The following is a 23,132-nucleotide window of genomic DNA, read 5'->3' on the forward strand; positions in this document are numbered from 1 at the left end:
CCTTAAATAAGCAAATTCATTTAAAATCAAAATCTTATAGGCAGGCGATTTTTAAAATGTTGTGTCATGAAATGAAATAGTTGCAAGTTTATTCCTCCTGCCTTTGGGAAAGATAGGATTTCCATATTGGGGAAAAAAAATAACAGTACCTAGAAAGATCAATTAGCCTAAATACAACTTCTGTGGTAGTAAAATAAACTGTCAGTCTAATGATTACGTGCAGAACAGGAAAATAAAATCACTACCTTCCCATAAGAGGTAAAGGAAGGACTAAGACAGTAGCATCATGTCTAAGCATAAAGAAAATAAAACTTGCCTGGAGGTTACATATTTTTCATACATTTCCTCTCTAGCCTTTTTGGCTTCCTCAAGTTGAACTTGAAGTCTTTCAAGGCGATCTTCTTCATGGGCACAACGTATATTAAGTTCCATGTTTTGGCGGTTAAGATACTCTTTATCCTTTTGTAGCAAAGTAAGAGACTGCTGTAAGGTTGCAACCTATGAACAAAGAAATGTTCAACGAGATACAGATTTTATTGTCTATAGATCTGGCAGACCTAACATACTTTATATACCTACAATTCTAGCCAGGAGAGAACTTACTTCAGTGATTCAATTCTGAGCTCTTTTTAAAAAAATAATGTAATGCAATAAGATAATTTTACATTTTGAGTTCTGAACCATCTCCTTCCCTTTCTCCCTCCCCACCCCACGCTAGAGAAGGCCACCATTTGATATAGATACACATAAATACATCCATCCATATATATGTATATAAACCATACTAAGCATCCTTCTATTCATCAGGTCTTTCTCTGGAGGTGGACAGTATTTTCCTTCGTAGGTCCTTTGTATTTAATACGAATATTTAAAATACTCAGTGTAGCATAGTCATTCACAGTTACTCTTTGAACAACATTCTGTTATTGTATACATTTTCCTTGTTTCTGCTTATTTCACTTTTCATTGTAATTTAGGCAAATCTTTCCATGTTTTTCTAAAATCAGCATTCCATCACAATCATATACCACACAACTTGTTTAGTCATTCCCCAAATGATCCCCTCAACTTCCAGTTCATTGTCATCACAGAGAGCTGCTGTAAATATTTTAAAACATACAGGTTCTTTTCCTTTTTGCTGTCATCACCTAGCTAGGTCAAAGGGTATAAGCAGTTTAAAAACTCTTTGGGCATAATTCCAGATTGCTTTCCAAAATGGTTGGATCAGTTCACAGTTCCACGAACAGTGTATTAGGGTCCCAATTTTTCAATATACTCTGTCATTTTTCCCTTCTTTTATATTTTGGCTTAATTTTAAACATTTGACTGGGTTATTTTCCTTTTTCTTTGGTACTTTCATTTATCATGTAAAACAATTATGCTGTTAAAGAAGAAAACAACCAAATAAAAGCCTATGTTACAATGTGCAATAGAAATAATTTTCATAAGAAAACTATATCAAAAATAACTTCTCTTCTAAAAACTCCACCCAGAATCCCTTATTAATTTGGTAAGTAAAACTATTCTAACATGTACAAGTGTTTGGATCCAAAAGCTTACCTCTTTTGACAAGTCATTTCTTTCTTTAGTTTGTGCTTTATAAGACACTTCTAAGATTTCATGTTTTCGTCTAAAATCAGATAATTCTTGTTCAAGTGCATCCCGATCACTGAAAAAAAAAAGTAAATTGGGATATATTTGTGAATTTTTGTTGTCACTTCTTAAATTCTCAGGTTCAGATTCAACAATTAAAGTGGATTCTATAGGTCTGATTTTTTAGAGAATTGGTTATATAGCTTTGGAGAGAAGCCAAATCTACAATTTGGTTATACAGATACCAAATAAACGAGGTGTATCTTTGTGTTAAGGTACAAACTAAAATGATAGAATTACAGAACTTTACAGAGACTGAAGGGGCCAGGAGCACTCTGGTATTTTGAACAACTCCCTTAGTTTGAAATGAAGAAATTGAGTCCAGTAGGGGTAAGCAATTTACCTAAAGTTAATTAAAAAACTAGGAGTACCTAGGTGGCACAGTGAATACAGTGCTAGGACTGGAGTCAGAAAGACTTATTTTTGTGAATTCAAATCTAGCGTCAGACACTTACTAGCTGTGTGACCTTGGTTAAGTCACATAATCCTGTTTGTCTCTGTTTCCTCATCTGTAAAGTTAGCTGGAGAAGGAAACAGCAAATCACTTCAGTATCTTTGCCAAGAAAATCCCAAATGGGATCACAAAAAGCCAGACACAACCGAAAAATGACTGAACACAATCGAAAAACTGAGACAGAAACCCAATTAAGATGGGGCTCTTTGTCCAAACCTTTAAAACAAATATATAACCATGGATTTTCCAATTTTCTTATAACAAACATTATAAATACTTTTATAATAAAAGTATTATTTTACTAAAACAAAAGGACTTCCCATTAAGGGAAGCTTGATTAGCGGAGACTTTTTTGTGGTTGGAAGGCCCACACCTTTTGTTAATTTCTAATGAGGCACTGGTTCTCAAGGGTTGTGACACCCTCTGGGGTGAGGTTTTACTCTCTGGAAGTGTTTGTTTGGCTGGAGGAGACTCCGGGAGACACTAACGAGCTCCTCCTCCACTTTGAACACCCAGATGCTGGTGCTTCTCTATGTATGTGTTACTTATGGTCAGACAACTGAGAGCCCTGCTGTTGCTTTTTATTTTGCTGTATTTTCTCTGAAGTTCAAGATGCTGACTGTTCCCCCTGAACTAAGTGAATGATACATATGCAAGATTAAAGTCGATTGTTGACCCCTGAGAAGTTGCTTTCCTTTTAGAAAAGCAGATTTAAGAACCTGTATAGCAGGCCCTCCTGTGGATGTCTGGGTCCTTGCTGATACAAGTACAATGATACAAGTACATTCTTACCTTTTTACCTTATCATAGTTCTCCTGCCTGTAGTCACCTTGTTGAATTAACTGTTTTGTGTCTGCTAATTCCAATGCCAAACGCTGACATCTAACCTGAAGTTCAGAATGATTTCTTCGTTCATCCTCGTAAGTCTATGTAAATAAAAATTAGAATGAAACATTTCAAACAGAATGTAAATCAAATTCTGTAATGTCATTTTTAAAGTAAAGAATGGGCTTGTGATTAAAACATGCAATGCTTAATTTTTCTCTTTTGTAGTTTAGGGTCTTCATATAAAAAAATACATACAAAGTCCAATAAATTTTTTAACATTTTAATTTTTATACCAAAGTGATTTGTCTTTAACCCATGTCCCCAAGTACCATCAGACTGAACCTGCTTTTATTACAAAGAAAAAATACAAGCAAAAACAACAGACATAATTGCATCTAATACTTTCTATCACATTCTTTATCTATAGTTACCTCCTTATCAAGAAGAGGGAGGTGTATTTCATCATTAGTGTCTGGGACCAAGATTGGCCATTATAATTGGTTGTTGTCCTTCATTCTCAAAGAGGACCAAAAAGACATCACTGTGATAAAGTCAAATTTCAAGGTGTCCGACTGTGGCTGGTCACACCAATAAGAGTTTGGAATGCTCTACCACAGATTGGGCACAGATAGTCAGTGTGAACATTTGGAGTGGATACTCCAAATTTGCACATCCTACATTTCCTTTGTGCTTTTTCAGTTCTGCTTTGCTCATAGAGAACAGCACCCTTTCTGATGTGGGCATGCCAAGCTGAGTGGTCCTGTGCCAGTGTTTCCCATGTTGCACAGTCATATCCAAATTTCCTGCGTGTGTCCTTCTAACACACCATGTGATCACCTGTCCCATGTTAGTTCTCTATAAAACTAATCAGATTTTGAATCCATTTTATTGTTGTTTATGCTGTGTAAATGATTTTTTTTATTCTACTCCCTTTATCCTGCATGAATTTATACACGTTGACCTGTTTTTCTGATTTGCTCGTTTCTTAAAGTTCAATAAGATTCTGTTACAGGTTTAAAAGTTTCCAAAGTAATCAGAGTTCCTGAGTTCAAGAGTTGGGAATCAGCCTCCCAGGGTTGAACAAGACTTCCTTAACCTTCTTAGAGAAAGAAGAGATCATCAAAAGAGAACTACCCTGTAGTTTCAGGACCAAAAAGCCAAACCATTAGGGTAGAAGATCTGGACCTAGCCAATGTACCATGTACTCATAGGGTACAAGTCCAAGATGAATGGAGAATGTTTGTTCAGGAGTTTCACACATTTTCTGCCTTTTGTTAACATTGTGTGCCAGTAATTTTTTGTTTTCTTGTTAAACGAAGGAATAGTTTTGGATTAATTAATTGATAGCAAAAGGTCCTTTTCTTGGCTGCTTGCAATAATTTTTGTTTGGCACTAAAACTCTTAAGTTTAATCATTATATTCCTTGGCTATGCAAGCTTGGAGATTTCTCTGTCAGGATCTATGCATTCTCTGAATTATTACTGTGCCCTTTGTCTTTAATAGATATGAACAATTTTCCTGTATTATTCCTGTTATAGTGTTCATACTTTTCAATTTATCATGTTTTTGGGGGGATATGCACGACTTTCAAATTATCTCTGTGCAACATATCTTCTGTGTTATTCACTTCGGCACAGAACTTGTATTTTTAAAGGCTACTTTCTCTTATTTCGTCAAATTTTCCTCCAGATGAATAGTTTTAAGTTTCATAGTTACCATTCTCTCTTCTCAACCCTTCATTACCTTTGAGAGACTCTCTGCTGTGTTCTAAATTGTCTATTTTGTCATTTGCAGTTTAATTTCATCTTTCAGAGGTCTAACTTTCATTCCAATTTCAGTTCTAGTTTTCATCTTTATTCTTTTAATTTTCTTCTCTCCTTTGTACCATTCTATGGTTCCCTCCTCCCTCCTCCCCCATTACATGAAGGGGAACTGCAAAATTTGTATGTTTTTGCTTTCTTTTTCTTTTTACATTTTTATTTTGGTTATTCCTTTCCATTATAATCTCTCTTCATTATATTATGACCATGGTCCTTTCTGGTTTTTTTGATCATTTTGCTTTCTTTATGATTCTACTAGCTGATTTCCTTACCTGGAAGCTTGATGTACTCTCATGCTTTTTTCTGTTAGTTTTCTTGCTACCTGCCACCTCTTCGTTTCTGATCAGTTAATCCAGAGGTGCCCAAACTTATTTGGCTTACCGCCCCCTTTCAAAAAAAAAATTACTCAGTGCCTCCCTGGAGATCTACTTTTTTAACCCTTTAATAGGTTTTTTGGGTGGAAATTTGAGCCATTTCAAAAAAATGTAAAATATATATTTTTTTAAATCATGCATCCTAAATTTGATAATTTACTGTAAATTTGTGGGGGTTTTCTTGCACTGAAATTTTGATGATATAATACTGTGTCATGCAACTGTATAGTACTGTACTGTAAACAAGTCATTACATGTACATATTCCTGTTGATGCATGCTGGACTTCCCAACAATGGACAACATGCCTGCCTGTCGACACTTGCTTGTTAAGATCTATAAGTGGAGGAGATCACTGATGGGTTATAATTTGCATTTTGTGTGTTTATCTGGAAAATAATGTAATCACTACAACTTTAACTCTTATACAACAGATGAAACAAGTACTAACCATTTTTCAAAATTTTCTTCTCTTCTTTCCATATACTTCCATGTCCCCTTTATTTTATTTCACACCCCCAATTGCACCTGAAGCTACTACCACCCCCTGAATCATTCCAGCACCCCCAGGGGGGCCATATTGCTCATTTTGGGAACTTGTCAGTTAATCTATTAAACGTTTGGTTGTTCCTTTCTCCTTCACAGCTACTCCCTTCACATTTTTCTCATGTCCAGACTACTCGAACTGAGTAGCTTCCTCTAGGTAAGCACTGAGGACACCTACTTTTCTGAAACTCTGCCACAAAAGGAAATTCCAAAGGTAAACAGTTGGGACCATTTTTATATCCCATACATCCCTGACATCAAAGATAAGGTCTGCCTTACGGGGATCCTCTTCCCTACCCTTGGTCACTCCCTCTGATAGCAAGAGTAGGAAAATGTGATAGTCTTGACACCCATGGGAAGTTATGTATGGGGTGTACGTATGTGTGTGTGTGTGTGTGTGTGCGCGTGTGTGTGTGCGTGCGCATGCATGTGTGGTGGTAACGAATCAGAAAAAAATAGCAGTGACAATATTTACCTCAGTCAAAGCTCAAAAGTGATGACACAGCAGGATAAAGTACAGATAACTGTATAGGAATAAGGATTTTTCACCAAACCTTCAACTGTTATTTCAGGAGTATAGAGGTGCAATTTTACTTTTTAATAAATATTTCTAATAAGTTAATTTTAATTTAATTAATAATTTAATTTTAATTTTATTTGTTGAATCAAGGTATTGGAATCTAGTTCTTATGCTGAGAGTCAGTTTACTTTTCCATCTTGGATCTCAGTTAGTTAAAAGCAGAACTCGAAACACATTTTTCCCTAGAAACAATTTTATAAATGTTAGCTCATTGCCCAGGTTAATTCACAAAGGTCTATTTAGCCATTGTGTAATTAAAATACTACACATTTACAAGGAAAAGTAATTTTAAAAAATACTATTATAAGTGTAATACATGGAAATAGGGGAATATGGAGGATCCAGAATATATCTCCCACTTTGTTCCCCTTATAGATATTGGAACAAGATAATTTAGTTTCAAAATTACAAAAAAAAACCCAAAAAACTACCATCATAAAAAAACTAAGGCCCCAAATAAGATCATCAAATTATGGGAAAAGGGATTAACATTTAAGAGTATGAAAACACTTTTAAAGATTTTATATCTTTTAAGTAATCCCTTTCTATTCTGAATAATTCCCTTTAATCATCAATATGTAAAACACATCTATAGGTTGATGTCACAGAAACTAGAACACCACATTCTTCTAAATGAAACATTCTAAGTGAAAGCAAAATAGGTTGATCTTAGTAAATCTACTATTGCCCTTCTTTAACAGATCTATAAGGAATGAAAGAAAATACATGTTAACTGAAAAGCTCTCCAACATTTTCCCACTTCTCCTTCCTTATCACAGTCTTAAATGTCATATTGCCTTCCATCAATTGGATGGCTGAGGAGGAATTATTATTGTTGTTAATAATAATAATATTTTTATATGGCTTTGTTTACAAAGTGCTTTACATTTGCTATCTCATTTGATCCTCATAACTCTATGAGGTAGGTACTATTGTAATCTTCATTTTACAGATTAGGAAACTGAGTCAGTCAAAGGTTAAATAACTTGCCCAGGGTCATAGAGCTAGTATGTGCTTGAGAAAAAACTTAACTCAGTTTTTCCCAATTCTAATTCCAACACTCTATCCACTGCATCACCTGGCTACTTCTCAAGGGATAAAATCAGTTCAATGGGATTAAATTGCTAATTCAAGAAATGAGAAAAATTATTTCTCTTTTCTTAATTCATTACAATGACAAATAAATGTTTCATAATAAATTACTAATATTATGTCATTAAAATACTGATAGCACAAATTATTCTAATTTAACACTAAAAATTGATATACTAAATTTTTTTAACATCCTAAAACAAAATATTTACATAAAGATTGAAAATTTTGATAGATTAGCAGAAAATAGGTATTGAAAATTATGTAATTACGTTACACTGTTTAATTTACCAATCATTTCAGGTAAAATGAAAATTATCTTTTAAAATTATGCTTAGACTTATTCTCTTCTAGAAAGGTCCCTTGAACTTAAAGACTAAATAAAATTCAATATATATTATTTCAAATACCTTTCTAAGAAAAAAAAAACCTGCTCAATGGAACTAGCAAGATTAACTACAAAAGAGTGACTCTATATTTGAAAGAGAAAAATAATTTGCATTTTGTGTTTTTCAATTGTACTCTTTCAACTAATTTTCATAACTATGGATTTCATCATATAAAAAATCATTATGATTACAAATTAAATAATTAAAACTCAATGACTAAAATAATACATGGTTTAAAACTAAATTTCTATCTAAAACATAAAATGGCTAAAAAAGATTTAGACTAGCACTTTTTAAACAGTAAACGGCTATATAAATCAAAATGAGATTACTTTAAATACTTTAAATTTCATTTACATCTTTTTTTGCCTCATACTCTGTAACCTGGGATCTACGTAGTAACCTGCATGTCAATATACTATTGAACATGTTAATGAATAGACTGATCTCCATGTAGAGACAGGACAGATATCAAATTGGAAATAGGTTATTATGCCTTTCACTCTAAAGTCAACAGTTCTAAACAGAAATAACTTAGTAAATTTTTTTTAACTGACTTGACAAATAGGTTCTTGTATGTAAAATATTCACAACACAAAACCTCTAAAAGTCTCACTCATTACCAACAGATCTCAACTAAACAGCTAAAAGAAGAGACATGTAAAGAATGTTTAAATTATCAAACAATTGTGCTTATTTCACATGCCAGCAAAGTTATGCTTAAGATTCTACAAGCTAGGCTTCAGCAGTATGTGAACCAAGAATTAACAGAGGAGGAGGCTGGTTTTTGAAGAATCAAAGGAACTAGAGACCAGACAGACAATATCTGCTGGATTACCGAGAAAGCAAGTGAGTTTCTGAAAAATATCAACTCTTGCTTCATTGACTACACTAAAGCTGTTGACTGTATAGATCAAAACAAGATGCGGCAAATCATCAAAGAGATAGGAGTACCATATCATCTTACTTGTCCCCTGAGAAACCAGTATTCAAGCCAAGAAGTGACAGTTAGAATCAAACATGGAACAAATGATTGGTTTGAGATTGGAAAAGAAGTACAAGGATATATACTGTCACCTTATTTAACTAATATGCAAAATGCCAGGCTCAACGAATCAAATGCTGGAATTAAAATTGCTAGGAGAAACATCAGCAATCTCAAACATATAGATGATAACACTGATGGCAGAAAATGAAGAAGAATTAAGAAGACTCTTGAAGAGGATGAAAAAGGAGAATGCAAAAGCTGGCTTGAAGCTTAACATTAAATAAAAAACAAAAAACAAGATCATGGCAACTGGTCCCATCAATTCCTGGCAAATAGAAGAAGAAATGGAAGCAGTGTCAGATTTTACATTCTTGGGTTCAAATATCACTGCAGAAAACAACTTCAACCATGAAATTAAAATAGTATACTATACTATATACTATAATATAGAGGGGGAAAAATATGCAACAGTCCTGGAAAGATAGGTTGAAACCAAATTACAAAGAGCCTTAAGTGCCAAACAAACAAAGGTGTTAATATTTTATCCCTGAGGCAATAAAGAGCCATTCAACCTTCTTGGGTTAGGCCAGGGGCTAGGATTATCAATTTTGCTGCTCTGTGGAAGACAGATTTAAGAGAAAAAAGGATTTATCAATGAGAACTGACATAAGAACAAATACTAAGTAATTCAGTAGATAAGAGTGCTAGGCCTGGAGTCAGGAACCTCTGAGTTCAAATCCAGCCTCAGATGCTCATTAGCTGTATGACTCTGGGCACATCACTTAACGTCTGTTTGCCTCAATTTCCTTAACTGTAACAAGGGGATAATTATAGCACCTACCACACAGAGTGGCTGTGAGGATCAAAGGAGATATTGGTAAAGTGTTTATCACAGGGCCTGACACATAGTAGATACTTAACAAATGCTTGTTCCCTTTCCCCATTTATGAAAATACTTTTGCTCTCAGTGCGACAGCTGATGCCACGGTAGTTGGTCTTGGATTTGATCAGGAAGACCTGAGTTTAAATTCTGACACTTAAGAGTTTCTAGGTGTGCACCCTGGGGTAAGTCACATAGCCTCTTTAAGCCTTAGTTTCCTCATCTATAAAACAGGGATAATAATTAAGCACCTACTTCACAAGGTGGTTGCGATGATCAAATGAGATAACATATATAAAGTGCTTTGTGAACCTTAAAAACACCATATAAATGTTTGCTTTAAAAAATCAGTTGGGTATGGAAAGAAGACACTTTAGAAAACAGGCTGCAGTCTGATAACCAGAACACATTATAAAAGTCTCAATGACAGGAATGTGTTACTTGTTAAAATGCCTGCTTCTCATCCAATGCAAATAAAAACTTGCTTTTGAATGTTTAAGTTCAGTCTAAAAGTTAACTTGCAGGTTTTGTTTCCAGAAATATAATGAGGCTGCTAAACAAGGAAGTATCTTCGGTAAAACATACTTTCATTGCTTCCTAGTCACCCAAGTTTTCACAAGGAAAAAACATTTTACTTTGGTATTTCCTCATGGAACCTAATAGCTATTTTAAATGGAGACTTATTTGTTCTTTAAAGTGAGTTGTTAACATTTCCCTCATTAGACACAGAAGTATGATAAGAAATAATGGTATGTAATGCCAAATTAGGTAAATAGCTACATATAGTAGACTACAATTTTGACCTATTATTGAAAAAACAGAATTTCTCAGAAAGCAAGAACATTCAATAAACTCAGTTTTTCCTGATTCCAAGTCCAGTCCTCTATGTGGTAACCCAAATTGACAATACATTTGACAAGTGGTCAAATGTAGTCTTTACTTGAAGACTTCCAGCGAGGGAGAACCCTCTGTCTCCTGAGGCAGTCTCTTCTGCTTTGGCAAAGCTCTGTTAGGAAAGTTTTCCTTCTGTAAAGCATAAGTTTGTACCAGTACCTTCCAACTATTTCCCCTAGTTCTACCTTTAGGGACTAAACAGAATAAATCTAATTCCTTTCCCACAAACAGTCTTTTTGAGCGCTTGAGGACAGCTATCAGCATCTACCTTCCATCTTCTCTAGGCTAAATATCCTCAGTTCCTTTCAAATAATCCTTATAAGGCATGACTTTGAGACTCTTTTTACTTTGGGTACTTTCAAGCTTACTAATGTTTTTCCTAAAATGTGGAGCCCAGAACTGCACATAAATGTGACAGACATGTTCTGAACATGACAGGGTACAGCCGCCGGATTGTTAATTCCTAAAGCTTTAAAAATCACTGCCTTCAAATGTCTCAGGTTAAACCCACACTAAATAAGAGCAAATGTGAACAACAAAATGAAGATGTTCAATTTACCTTAGACTTTTACCACTTTTAATTTAGGTAAACTCTAATAGCCAATAGGTCTTTTTGAGAAAAGTTCTCCATGGGTTGAACTACGAATTTTATAATCCTTTCAAACAGAATATTATATGGCTAATTTCATACCATCAGAATTTATTAAGTTCCACTGGAAGCTGCAAAGATTTTGTTATTTGTTTGTGGTGATCATCATACCACTCTACTTATGGGTTTAAAAAAAAGGTAAATAACTATATTGTTTCTGATTGTTATAAAAAGAATACAATTTCCTATTTCCTAAATTTAGTTAAAAATCAAGTGGAAAGATGCTGCCATCTTGTGGTGGAAAGAATTAAGACCACAGTAAGAATAGGCATACTGGATCAACCAATCAAATTGAGCACTGTCTTTGACAGAGGATAAAAGCTAAGAATATGCAAGTTCCGCTGACTGAGATGAACTTCCGTTCCCTCCCTCTTCCAACCCTGAATATCCTAGTTTCTCCTAATGAAACTTTATGGACCTACCTTTTGTTCACACTTTCTGAATATAGTTATTTTCTTACTTTCTTATATGGCTCATAAATTTACTACCCAGTGAAAAAACATTTTGGCAACTAGGTAGTAGTAATGGGTGTGGAATCAAAAAGACTCTTCTTCCTGAGTTCAACTCTAGCCTCAGACACTCAACTAGCTGTGTGATCCTGGGAAAGTCACATAACCCTGTTTGCTTCAGTTTCCTCATCTATAAAATAAGCTGGAGAAGGAAATGGCAAACCACTCTAGTATCTTTGTCGAGAAAACCCCAAATGGGGTTGTGAAGACTCAATCATGACTGAAATGATTAAATAACAAAGTAATAAAGAAGTGGTTTTTAAAAAAATATTTATTTTAAATTTACTCTTCTCACAATTCCAATTTCACTTTCTATGTACTGTTCAAAATTTTTTATAGGCTTCAATCATATTTTTTGGATACAATTTTTTATCTGAAGAGTACTAAACCTTTTCAGTCTGCCTTTAACCATAATCTCCCTCCATCTTGATGATTTTAATTGTCCTTCTGTGGACCTGGCTTGTTCAGAATATCTTTCTTAAGGTGTGACAAGCAGAATTCCAGAATATAACAGAATATTCTAAATGTATGTAAAAACAATGTAATTCAGTAACATGTTATCAAATGCCTATTTTGTGGAAGGTGGTGATAGTTCCTGGGACCAAAAGAAAAAAAAAATGAAAATCAGACTCTGACCTTAAGGAACTTTATATTTTTAGGATAGAGCTAGGAGAAGACAACTTTTACACAGTTAAATAAACACAGATAATTTGTGGAGTGGAAAAAATAATAAGAAGTAAAATCAGTAAAGGCTCCCCACAGGAAGTTACAGAAGAGATAAGCCTTGAAGGAAATTAAAATTAGGGGTTGAGAAGAGGAGAGAGTACATGGCAGGAAAGTGGGATAGCCTAAACAGTGGAACATAACTGAAACACAGAAAATAGGGATGGTGACTGAAACCATGGTGATTAATGAGTTAACTAAGATATGACAGAGAGGGAAGAACCAAGCTTGGGACTGAGATTTGAGGGACACCCACAGTTAAGGGGATAATGATCAGCAAGAGAATCAGGAAAGGTCAGACAGATAAGGAGAGAACTAGGGAGGAGGGGTTAAGCAGTAGGATCACAAGTCACATGGCAAGTTGTTGAAAAGTGAAAAGTGAGGAGAGACAATTACTACAGATGACCCATTGTAATAGTCTGAATGTGAAAGGGAGAAGAGATAAAGGCTAATAGTTTGAGGGAATGGCAGAGTCAAATGTAAACATTTTTTAAGGATAAGAGAGACTGGGGTATATTTGTAGGCAGAAGGGCAAGAGCCAATAGATGAAGAAAGACTGAAAATGAGAGAGAAGTGATCAAAGGGGCAAACTCTAGAAAATATGGTGGGGGATAAGATGAAGACTGGTATACAGAAGAGAATGGAAGATGATGTAGAAGAGTTCTGAGATACAGAACAGGGTAGAAGAAGCTCATGATGAGACAGCCCTTATTTTCTTAGTAAACTGGAAGCTGTGGCCTTCTACAGATAAGTGGTAGAGGTTTGGGAAAAGGAGAAAGTAGCTGCAGAAGGTGTACAAGAGTCTATCAGGGAAGAATAAAGCATTGCTATACATGAAGCAGGACTGAGTTGAGAATAAATAAAGTTAATTTGAGGTGGACACAATTATCAAGACTTCTTTCAGAGGTGTTCAGCAAGATGCAAGTAGGAGCAGCCAAGGCAAATGGCTGAGTTTGGGGAGGCACAGAGCACTAGAGACAAAACAAGCAGGGGGAGGGATCTGAAAGTGCAGACCATGTATAAACTGATTTAGTGACTGAAAGAATAAAGGAAGGCCAAAGAAGTGGTGAGAGACTGAGAAAGAAATAAAAAGTAGAGAGCATAGGGAGGAGAAAAAAACAGATTTATAAGGAGAGAGAGGGAGTAATGAAAGGATAAGCATAGGATAGCTTTTTCTACTTTGTTTCCAATGTGTTCCTAACAATGTTCAATACATCCATTATCTTTTTTTGTCATAATAGCATGCTGCCCTCCGGAATGAATCTATAAATGACTGTTAGGCTGCTTTCCTAACTTTAACCAAAAGCTCAGGGCATAAGTATGAATTGTTTTTTCTTGATTAAATATGTTGCAATTGTCCATCCTGAAATTCATTTTCCATCTACACAATCTTATCACCATCTACTACATGGAAGGACAAGGTATTATGTATAAAATAAGAGATTTCACTGTATATCTCTTCCAGAGATAAAATTATAAAGTTAATCTTAGCACTTAATAGTGTCTATTTTATCTCTAGCCTTTGTTTCTTATTCCCAAGTCAATTCTCATGACTAAATTGTCCTCAAATCTCAAAGTAACTCTTAAAAAAAGACCGTTGGGTATGAAACCTTGGCAATAACTTTCTAAAAGTATAAATATATTGTATCCACCCATTAGTTGTCTCTCATACAGGCGCTACCCCTTATTTCTTTAGATGAAAACATCCTCTAACAAGCTAAGTTTGCATAGGTGTTTACTGATCCTATCCCTCTCTATGAATATTTATAGGAGCTCAAACAGCACAGGAGCTTAAAAGATGTGCCTCCCCCGAGTCCAAACGGTATCCAGGATCCTCTCTAGAATTTCCTTAGGAGGAGGATTCAGGATAGCAATAGCCAGGCCACTAGCAGAGTGTTTTGTAACAGCACAATTTAGCTAAGAATTCTATAATTTCATATTTAAGTCCCTTCAAAATGTTCAGCTCAACTGTTTTCTGAAAGGGGATGAACTCAAGATCCAAAACAAAACAAACATTGGTGGACATATGGCCACTACAGTAATCAGTTTGGCTTAACTCTGTACAATATTAAGTGCCAGGCATTCTGCCAAGTGCTGGGAATGCAAAGAAAGGGAAAAGACAATTCCAGTCTTAAAGGAGCTCATGATCTAATGGAGGAGATAAAGTGTAAATAATTTAAATAAATAAAATATATACAGGAGAAATTAAAAGAGGGAAGGAACCAGAATTGAGACTGGTTAGAAAAGGCTGAATTTTAGCTGAAACTAGAAGTCAGTGAGTAATTTCCTTTATCAATGCATGTAAGGATCTTCTTTGAAGCTGACAATTTTAGAGAGTTGGCTAGAGTACTATGGAGTGACACACCCAGGGTCACACAGTCAGCAAGTGTCAGAATTGGGACTTGAACCCACTAGGCTGGGTGGCCTAATTTAATGAACAAATGAAATGAGGGGACTGGACTACAGAAGCCCTGAGCTCCTCCCAGCTCTCATTTGCTATGGTGATCACAAAGTGGGCTTGTTTGTTACTCCTGTGGCTCAGATCTCCAGGATAGCTGAATGACATTCTGAGGTGGGACAGGTGCCTCCACTACTCTGTAAAAGAGTTAGGAGTGTAGAAAATCTCTGTTCATTCTGTTATCTCCCTTTCTCTTCTAACGCTGTCATGTACACTGCCTTGGAGTACTGTTCCTTGTCTTCCTTCTGCCAAAGAAGATTTTGAGAAGGAAGTGGGACTTACTCCTTAAGAAAAATTCTTATTCATAAGAACGTGCATGTATCACATTTGAATGATTACAGAGATTTTTCAGGGATGGGATATACTGAGGTTCCCTGAAAGATAAATCAATTTCCAAGCTAGATGCTACCTTTAAGTTTCTTTCTCCTTCTTCCTTTGACTGCACTCCTGCCCCATCTCTACCACCACCACCTTTTCCATAGTATTAATTGCTTGTAAAGATACCCAGTAGAAAGGGGTTTGGCAAGCAGTCATTCTCTCACACCCTACCTATACTTCATTAGAAAAGTGGACCTCTTCCAGCCAGTACCCTTGACAATCATGAAGACATCAGAAAGATCAGAAGTAATTCATTATTAGGAAAAGATTAGGGTACAATATGAAAGAGAAATATTACTTCTCTTAGTAAATCCAACTGTACAAACCTCTAATAATCGCTTTAACTGGGATTTGTAATCAGTAAGTTCTTCTGAAAGGATATTCCTTTTCACCTGCAGTTCATTTACTTCTTTTCTTAAAGGATTCACTACTTCATAGACCTGAATCTGAAAAAAAAATAAATGTCATTAATGAGTGACTTTGAAATCCAATTACAATTAATATATACCAATATACATAGTTATCTGCTCATTATATACTCTAATGGAGGAGAAATAGATTTTGGGGGTAGTGTAAGGGGAAGTTAACTTTCAGGCTGACCCATTTATCTTGATCAACTAAGGTTACTTCAACTCAATCATTATATTCTTGGATGCTTTCCTTGTTGGATCCTTATTGGGTGAGGGTATTATGCTTCAGGAGAAAGAGTGCTGTACTTAGAATCTAGGATCTAGCCTAGATCTACCCTAGTCCAGGGTCAAGATCTGGCTCTGCCACATATTCTATGTAATCACAGGAAAATAACTGAATCTCATTTGAGTCTGAGTTTCTTCAATTATAAAATGAGACGGTAAGACTAGGTGATTACTAAGGTTCTACCCATCTCTTCACTGAATAATCCTAATTTTCTCTGAAGGAATTCTTCAGTGAAGTTTTAGCTGAACTTGCATACAAAGATGTAGGAAGAGATATGGAGGTGCATAAATTCACTATGATTATCATCAAGCATCAAATGGACAGCCAAACTTCCACAAATTTTAAATAAACTGGCCAAGTATTCATTCCAAAGCACCTTTTTCCTGGTCTTTCTGTCAAAAATAATATTTTTCAATGATGCCCTGGTATTAAAGATTCTTAAAGAGATAACAACAGGAACTATGTTGCCTGTTATAGTCCCATTAAAATTATGTGCTAAAATGTTTGTGATAGTATTTTTAAAAAAACTCACAGATACATATTCAGGAATAGAAAGTTGATCCTCAGGAAGAGATTTCAATTTCATGTAATGATCTTCTGTTAACTCCAAGTCACGTAAGCTACGACGAATATCTCCAGTCTTCTCCACTAACTGACGATTGGTCTCCTCTAGCTGTTTCTGCCTCAATAAAATGGTTTCCATTTCCTGTTTCATTAATTCCTGATATTTTCTACATTAAGAGAAAGTTTATGGTAAGCTTACATAAAACTTCTAAAACTTCATTTTAAATAACTTTTTACTGTGGTACAGTATATAAGCAAATGTCAACTAAATGCTACTCTTTGGTGTTGAATGCTTATATTTCAAATCATCAGACAGATCTGATGATAACAGCATACCAAGTGCCTGCGTTGTGACCCACAGCTAGGCTAAGGAAAACCTTAACGGAAATATTTCAATGGAAATATAAACAATATCAGCAAATCACTACATACATACATTACCCATGGATAAAGAAACTAATCACTATCAAATATCCTTCTCTACTCTGACTTAAATCTCTTCTTTTCATTCATTTCCAAGTAGAAGGTGACAAAGGTAGCATCAATAGTCATGCAAAATGATATTTGTATAATTATCTTTTAGTAAATAGTACAGCTCTTTGCATTTCTTTTCATCTCCCTCAAGTCAAAAAAAAAAATCCTATCACTATTCCATTTTAAAACAACATGAGCAGCACTTATCTAAACTTATCTGAAGTAGGTGAAACCATTACCCTAATTTTCTTGTTGCTACTTTTTTAAATCAAGAAATCAAAAGCAAATAAAAATGCTGTTATTTACTATCTATGACCACAGAGTTTATTCTCATTCTACATTTGGGGCTGTTAACAGAAGTTGGACCATGTCTGACAGGGCATGCTGCTGCTTAAATTAAAGGAAGAAAGCATCATTAAGTACATGTATTCAAATGATCAGTATTCCAACAATTTCCAACGTGGTCTGCTGTAACAAGCCTCAATATAAGCCACATCACAGTGTCACATTTATGAAAAGGGAAGAAATTCAATCTTTTCAATAAACAAGCTTCAAATAAACTCACAAAGCAGATAACAAAAAGTTAAAAAGTTTTACTATTTCCAAGATATACAATTTTCATACTATAACTAGTTAAAAGCTCTGCCTTTATACTAGACATAAATAATACTCAAAATGAGTGTTATATTAAAATATTATTATTGTTATTGTAAAACATTAGGATTTTTAAAGGTTCATGAGTCTACAAGGAAAAAAAAACAAACTTTTAATCAAGAAAATTCTCCACAGATTTATAAAAAGAGACCATCAGTGGTTTCTCTTTCTCTGGGAGTAGTTGGTATTACTCAAATCTTTTCTAAATCATACAGTCTTTGTGTGCAGGTAGCCATGCGTGCTGGCAAATCTTAGGGCAAAGCAATGGCCCCTAATTTTCCATGATAACATTTCACATTTGTCTCTTATAAACATTAATTCTCTGTCCAAACATTTGGGCAGAGAATCAGAGTACTGCAGATCACCAAATATTTAATTCAATAGCCCAATTTCTCTACCACTCTTACTTCAAAATTTTGGATGGGACAATTAAATACTAACCTATTACAGAATTCATCTTTGGGTTCACTGTTTTGAGGCATATATCATAATACAAACAGCAAAGGAAATAAAGCAATGATAATCTAATTTACACTGTCATTAATATTGCTGCTTTTCAAATGTCTTTATACCTGGCATCCTTTTTCTGGAATGTCAACTGGTTGTCCAATTTCAATGCTAACAGCTGCTTCTGATGAAGAGTATCATTAAGCTTCTCCTCCAACTCTTCAATCTACATAAAAAGAGAATCAATTATATAGACAATTCTTAAAAAAAAAAAAAAAAAAAAGAAGTGATCTTTTGGGCAAAAAAAGGAAGCAAAGGAGAACAGAAAACTGGAAAAAAAAAAGACAATTTTTACTTTCATTTTTAGAATTCAGATCTAGCAATTGCTACGTATTTGTAAGCTTCAATGACTGCTCATGAAAAATGTTTCCACTCTACTTATAAACATGAGACCGAATAAAGCAAAATACTGCTTTTGCCCAAGATGACTTAGGGTGTATGGCCTTCCAATAGGCCACAATCTTAATAAAAGCACTGAAGCATGGATTTATAATAAGGTAAAACGCCTCTCTATTTAGCAGCTTCTTGTGTCCCTGCTTATACTGGTATAAAAGTACCTTAGATTATATGGAGTCACTGAATTTCACAAGAGAAAAGGAAAATAGAGATTATATAGTTATTGAATATCATCCATATTGATAGTCTCTGGATTTTAATTAAAAGGGAAAACATAAAAAAAGTGTTAGCCAAATCTAAGAGTGGCTCTGCAGGTTCTTTTGGGACACATAAATAAAAGAGCTGCAGCAGGAGTAGTTTTCTCATCACATGGCCAAAGAAAACAAATATAATTTCACAGGGCATTGCTGATATTCCCGTACAGTGCTTACAGTGAGCACAAGCAAGCAGATTACCATGAAGAAGATAACTCAAGTTAAATACCAACATCTCTTGCAGAAGAAGTATGAAAATTCTGTGAAGAATTTTACAAGATCTTACAAATAAACATAAATTTTGATTCAGTAACTTTAATACAAAAGTAGACACAACAAAAGCTGCTAGAAAATACGATTTCTGATCAAGAAGTGAAAGATGCCAAATGCTTATAAGCTTGGTCTGAAATAACATGAATACTTTCTTCAAAAAGAGAGTTGAAGTCATTAGACTCGAGCACTGATACTTCAAAACAGATAAACAACAATGACAACGATTACATGAGACTACAGACTTATAAGAGAAAGGGGATTTAGAGGTCATGCAGTTTAATACTCTCATTTGACAGAATATCCGAGAAGGATAACTTGTACAATGTCTTTTTAAAAAATTTATTTAATATTTTCTTTTCCCCCAATTACATGTAAAAGCAGTTTTTAACATTTAAAAAAAATTTTAGTTCCAAATTCCCTCCAAGCCTCCCTCAATGACAAACCAAGCAATCTGATATAGGTTAGACATGTAGTCATGCAAAAGATTTTTCCATAATGGACATGTTGTAAAAGAAAACACAGACCAAAAAAAAATCCACCAAGAAAAATAAAATAAAAAAAGTATGCTTCGAGGAGCCAAGATGGCGGAGTAGAAAGATACACATATTGTAGCTCCAAACTCACAGCCCATAAAATACCTATAACGAAGAGCTCCCAATAAATTTGAGAGCAGCAGAAGCCACACAACAACGAAGCAGAGGAGATTTCTGTTCCAGAGACACCTGAAAAACTGACCCAAAAAAGTCCCTCGCGCACCAGACCCAGAGCAGAGCCCAGCCCTGGCTTGGCTGCGCGGTACCGAGAGGAGAAGATCCCAGCAGGCTTCAGGGACAGAATCTCCAGCGGCCGAGCAGGTCCCTCCACCCACAGGTGGCAAAGTTCAGTGACAGCGGCTTTTCAGTTTGTGGAGAGGAGAGTGGGGTGCCCCCATAACTGAGGCTCCCTCAGGAAGCAGCAGCAGAGGCAGCAGCAGATGGGGGCTCCCAGAGCAGGCAGGAGCCTGAATCCATTGTTGAAGGTCTCTGCATAAACCCCCTGAGGGAACTGAGCCCCGTGTGGAGGCCCTGCCCCCACCTGAGTACCTGAACTTAATCTCACACTGAATAGCAGCCCCAGCCCCAACAAAAGCCCTGAAGCTGGGAAGCAGCATTTGAATCTCAGACCCCAAGTGCTGGCTGGGCTGATCTGGAGGCGAGGTGGGGGTGCAGAGGACATTCAGAAGTCAAGTCACTGGCTAGGAAAATGCCCAGAAAAGGGAAAAAAAATAAGACCATAGAAGGCTACTTTCTTGGTGAACATATATCCCTCCCTTCCTTTCGGATGAGGAAGAACAATGCCTACCATCAGGGAAAGACATAGAAATCAAGGCTTCTGTATGCCAAACAAGAAAAATAAATATTCAGTGGGCTCAGGCCATGGAAGAGCTCAAAAAGGATTTCGAAAATCAAGTTAGAGAGGTGGAGGAAAAACTGGGAAGAGAAATGAGAGAGATAAAAGAAAAGCATGAAAAGCAGGTACACACCTTGCTAAAGGAGACCCAAAAACATGCTGAAGAAAATAACACCTTGAGAAATAGGCTAATTCAATTGGCAAAAGAGTTTCAAAAAGCCAATGAGGAGAAGAATGCTTTCAAAAGCAGAATTAGCCAAATGGAAAAGGAAGAAAATAGTTCTTTCAAAATTAGAATGGAACAGATGGAGGCTAATGACTTTATGAGAAACCAAGAAGTCATAAAACAAAACCAAAAGAATGAAAAAATGGAAGAGAATGTGAAATATCTCATTGGAAAAACAACTGACCTGGAAAACAGATCCAGGAGAGACAATTTAAGAATTATGGGACTACCTGAAAGCCATGATCAAAAAAAGAGCCTAGACATCACCTTTCATGAAATTATCAAGGAAAACTGCCCTGAGATTCTAGAACCAGAGGGCAAAATAAGTATTCAAGGAATCCACCGATCACCTCCTGCAAGAGATCCAAAAAGAGAAACTCCTAGGAACATTGTGGCCAAATTCCAGAGTTGCCTGGTCAAGGAGAAAATATTGCAAGCAGCTAGAAAGAAACAATTCAAGTATTGTGGAAATACAATCAGGATAACACAAGATCTAGCAGCTTCTACATTAAGGGATCGAAGGGTGTGGAATATGATATTCCAGAAGTCAAAGGAACTAGGACTAAAACCAAGAATCACCTACCCAGCAAAACTGAGTATAATACTTCAGGGGAAAAAAATGGTCATTCAATGAAATAGAGGACTTTCAAGCATTCTTGATGAAAAGACCAGAGCTGAAAAGAAAATATGACTTTCAAACACAAGAATCAAGAGAAGCATGAAAAGGTGAACAGCAAAGAGAAGTCATAAGGGACTTACCAAAGTTGAACTGCTTACATTCCTACATGGAAAGACAATATTTGTAACTCTTGAAACTTTTCAGTATCTGGGTAGTGGGTGGGATTACACACACACACACACACACACACACACACACACACACAGAGCACAGAGTGAATGGAATAGGATGGGATCATATCTTAAAAAAAAGGAAATTAAGCGGTGGGAGAGAAATATATTGGGAGGAGAAAGGGAGAAATGGAATGCGGCAAATTATCTCTCATAAAAGAGGCAAGCAAAAGACTTTTTAGTGGAGGGAAAAAGAGGGGAGGTGAGAGAAAAACATGAAGTTTACTCTCATCACATTCCACTAAAGGAAGGAATAAAATGCACACTCATTTTGGTATGAAAATCTATCTTACAATACAGGAAAGTGGGGGAGAAGGGAATAAACAGGGTGGAGGGGATAATGGAAGGGAGGGCAATGGGAGGAGGGAACAATTTGAAGTCAACACTCTTGGGGAGGGACAGGATCAAAAGAGAGAATAGAAGCAATGGGGGGCAGGATAGGATGGAGGGAAACATAGTCAGTCTTACACAACATGACTATTATGGAAGTCATTTGCAAAACTATACAGACATGGCCTATATTGAATTGCTTGCCTTCCAAAGGGAATGGGTGGGGAGGGAGGGATGAAGAGAAGTTGGAACTCAAAGTTATAGGAACAACTGTCGAGTACTGTTCTTGCTACTAGGAAATAAGAAATACAGGTAAAGGGGTATAGAAAGTTACCTGGCCCTAGAGGACAAAAGAGAAGTTGGGGACAAGGGAAGGGAGGGATGATAGAAGAGAGGGCAGATTGGTGATAGCGGCAATTAGAATGCTCAGTGTTTTGGGGTGGGGGGAGGGGACAAATGGGGAGAAAATTTGGAACCCAAAATTTTGTGAAAATGAATGTTAAAAGTTAAATAAATAAATTTAAAAAAAGTATGCTTCAATCTGCACTCAGACTCCATCAGTTCTTTCTCTGGAGAAGGATAACTTTTTTTCTTATCATAAGTCATTCAGCATGTATTGCTGTTCACAGTTAAGCATTGTACAATATTGCTGTTACTATGTACAATGTTCTTGTGGTTCTGCTCATTTCCATTTGCAGCTCATGCAGGTCTTTCCAGACTTGTCTGAGAGCATCCTGATTGTTCTTTCTTGTAGTATAATACTTCTCCATCATAATCATATGCCACAACTTGTTTAATCATTCTCCAATTGATGGGCATCCCTTCACTTTCTAATTTTTTTGCCACCACAGAAAAAGCTGTTATAAATACTTGTGTACAAATAGGTCCTTTTCCTTTTTGTTTTTTTATGTCTTTTGGGGGACAGACCTAGTACTGGTGCTGCTGAATCAAAGGATATGCATAGTTTTATAGGCCTTTGGGTATAGTTTAAGTTGCTCTTCAGAATGGCTGAATCAGTGTACAATTCCGTCACTGCATGAGCATCTCAATTTTCCTACATCCAAATATTTGTCATTTTCCTTTTCTGTCATATTAGCCGATCTGAGAGGTGTGGGGTGGTACTTGAAAGCTGTTATAATTTGCGTTTCTCTAATCAGTGGGGAGCTAGGTGGCCTTGAAATCAGGAAGACCCATCCCTATTAGTTCAAATCTTGTGTTATCCTGATTGTGTTTCCACAATACTTGAATTGTTTCTTTCTGGCTACTTACAATACTTTCTCCTTAACCTGAGAGTTCTGGAATTTGG

At 35.8% G+C, this 23,132-nt stretch overlaps 1 protein-coding gene across 3 annotated transcripts in view; it reads right to left on the minus strand.

Moving 5' to 3' along the window:
- Positions 1–23,132, minus strand: part of PIBF1 (progesterone immunomodulatory binding factor 1) — a 331,775-nt gene that overhangs the window by 288,959 nt on the left and 19,684 nt on the right. For all 3 annotated transcript variants that reach the window (XM_072622310.1, XM_072622312.1, XM_072622311.1), the window contains exons 3-8: positions 18,175–18,275; positions 16,443–16,641; positions 15,541–15,660; positions 2,900–3,033; positions 1,561–1,669; positions 317–498 (exon numbers count right to left, since the gene is read on the minus strand). In XM_072622310.1, coding sequence (XP_072478411.1) covers positions 317–498; positions 1,561–1,669; positions 2,900–3,033; positions 15,541–15,660; positions 16,443–16,641; positions 18,175–18,275 — 845 coding nt within the window. The remainder of the gene's footprint in view (positions 1–316; positions 499–1,560; positions 1,670–2,899; positions 3,034–15,540; positions 15,661–16,442; positions 16,642–18,174; positions 18,276–23,132) is intronic.

Source organism: Notamacropus eugenii, chromosome 6 (genome assembly GCF_028372415.1).
Source record: "Notamacropus eugenii isolate mMacEug1 chromosome 6, mMacEug1.pri_v2, whole genome shotgun sequence".
NCBI lineage: Eukaryota > Metazoa > Chordata > Mammalia > Diprotodontia > Macropodidae > Notamacropus > Notamacropus eugenii.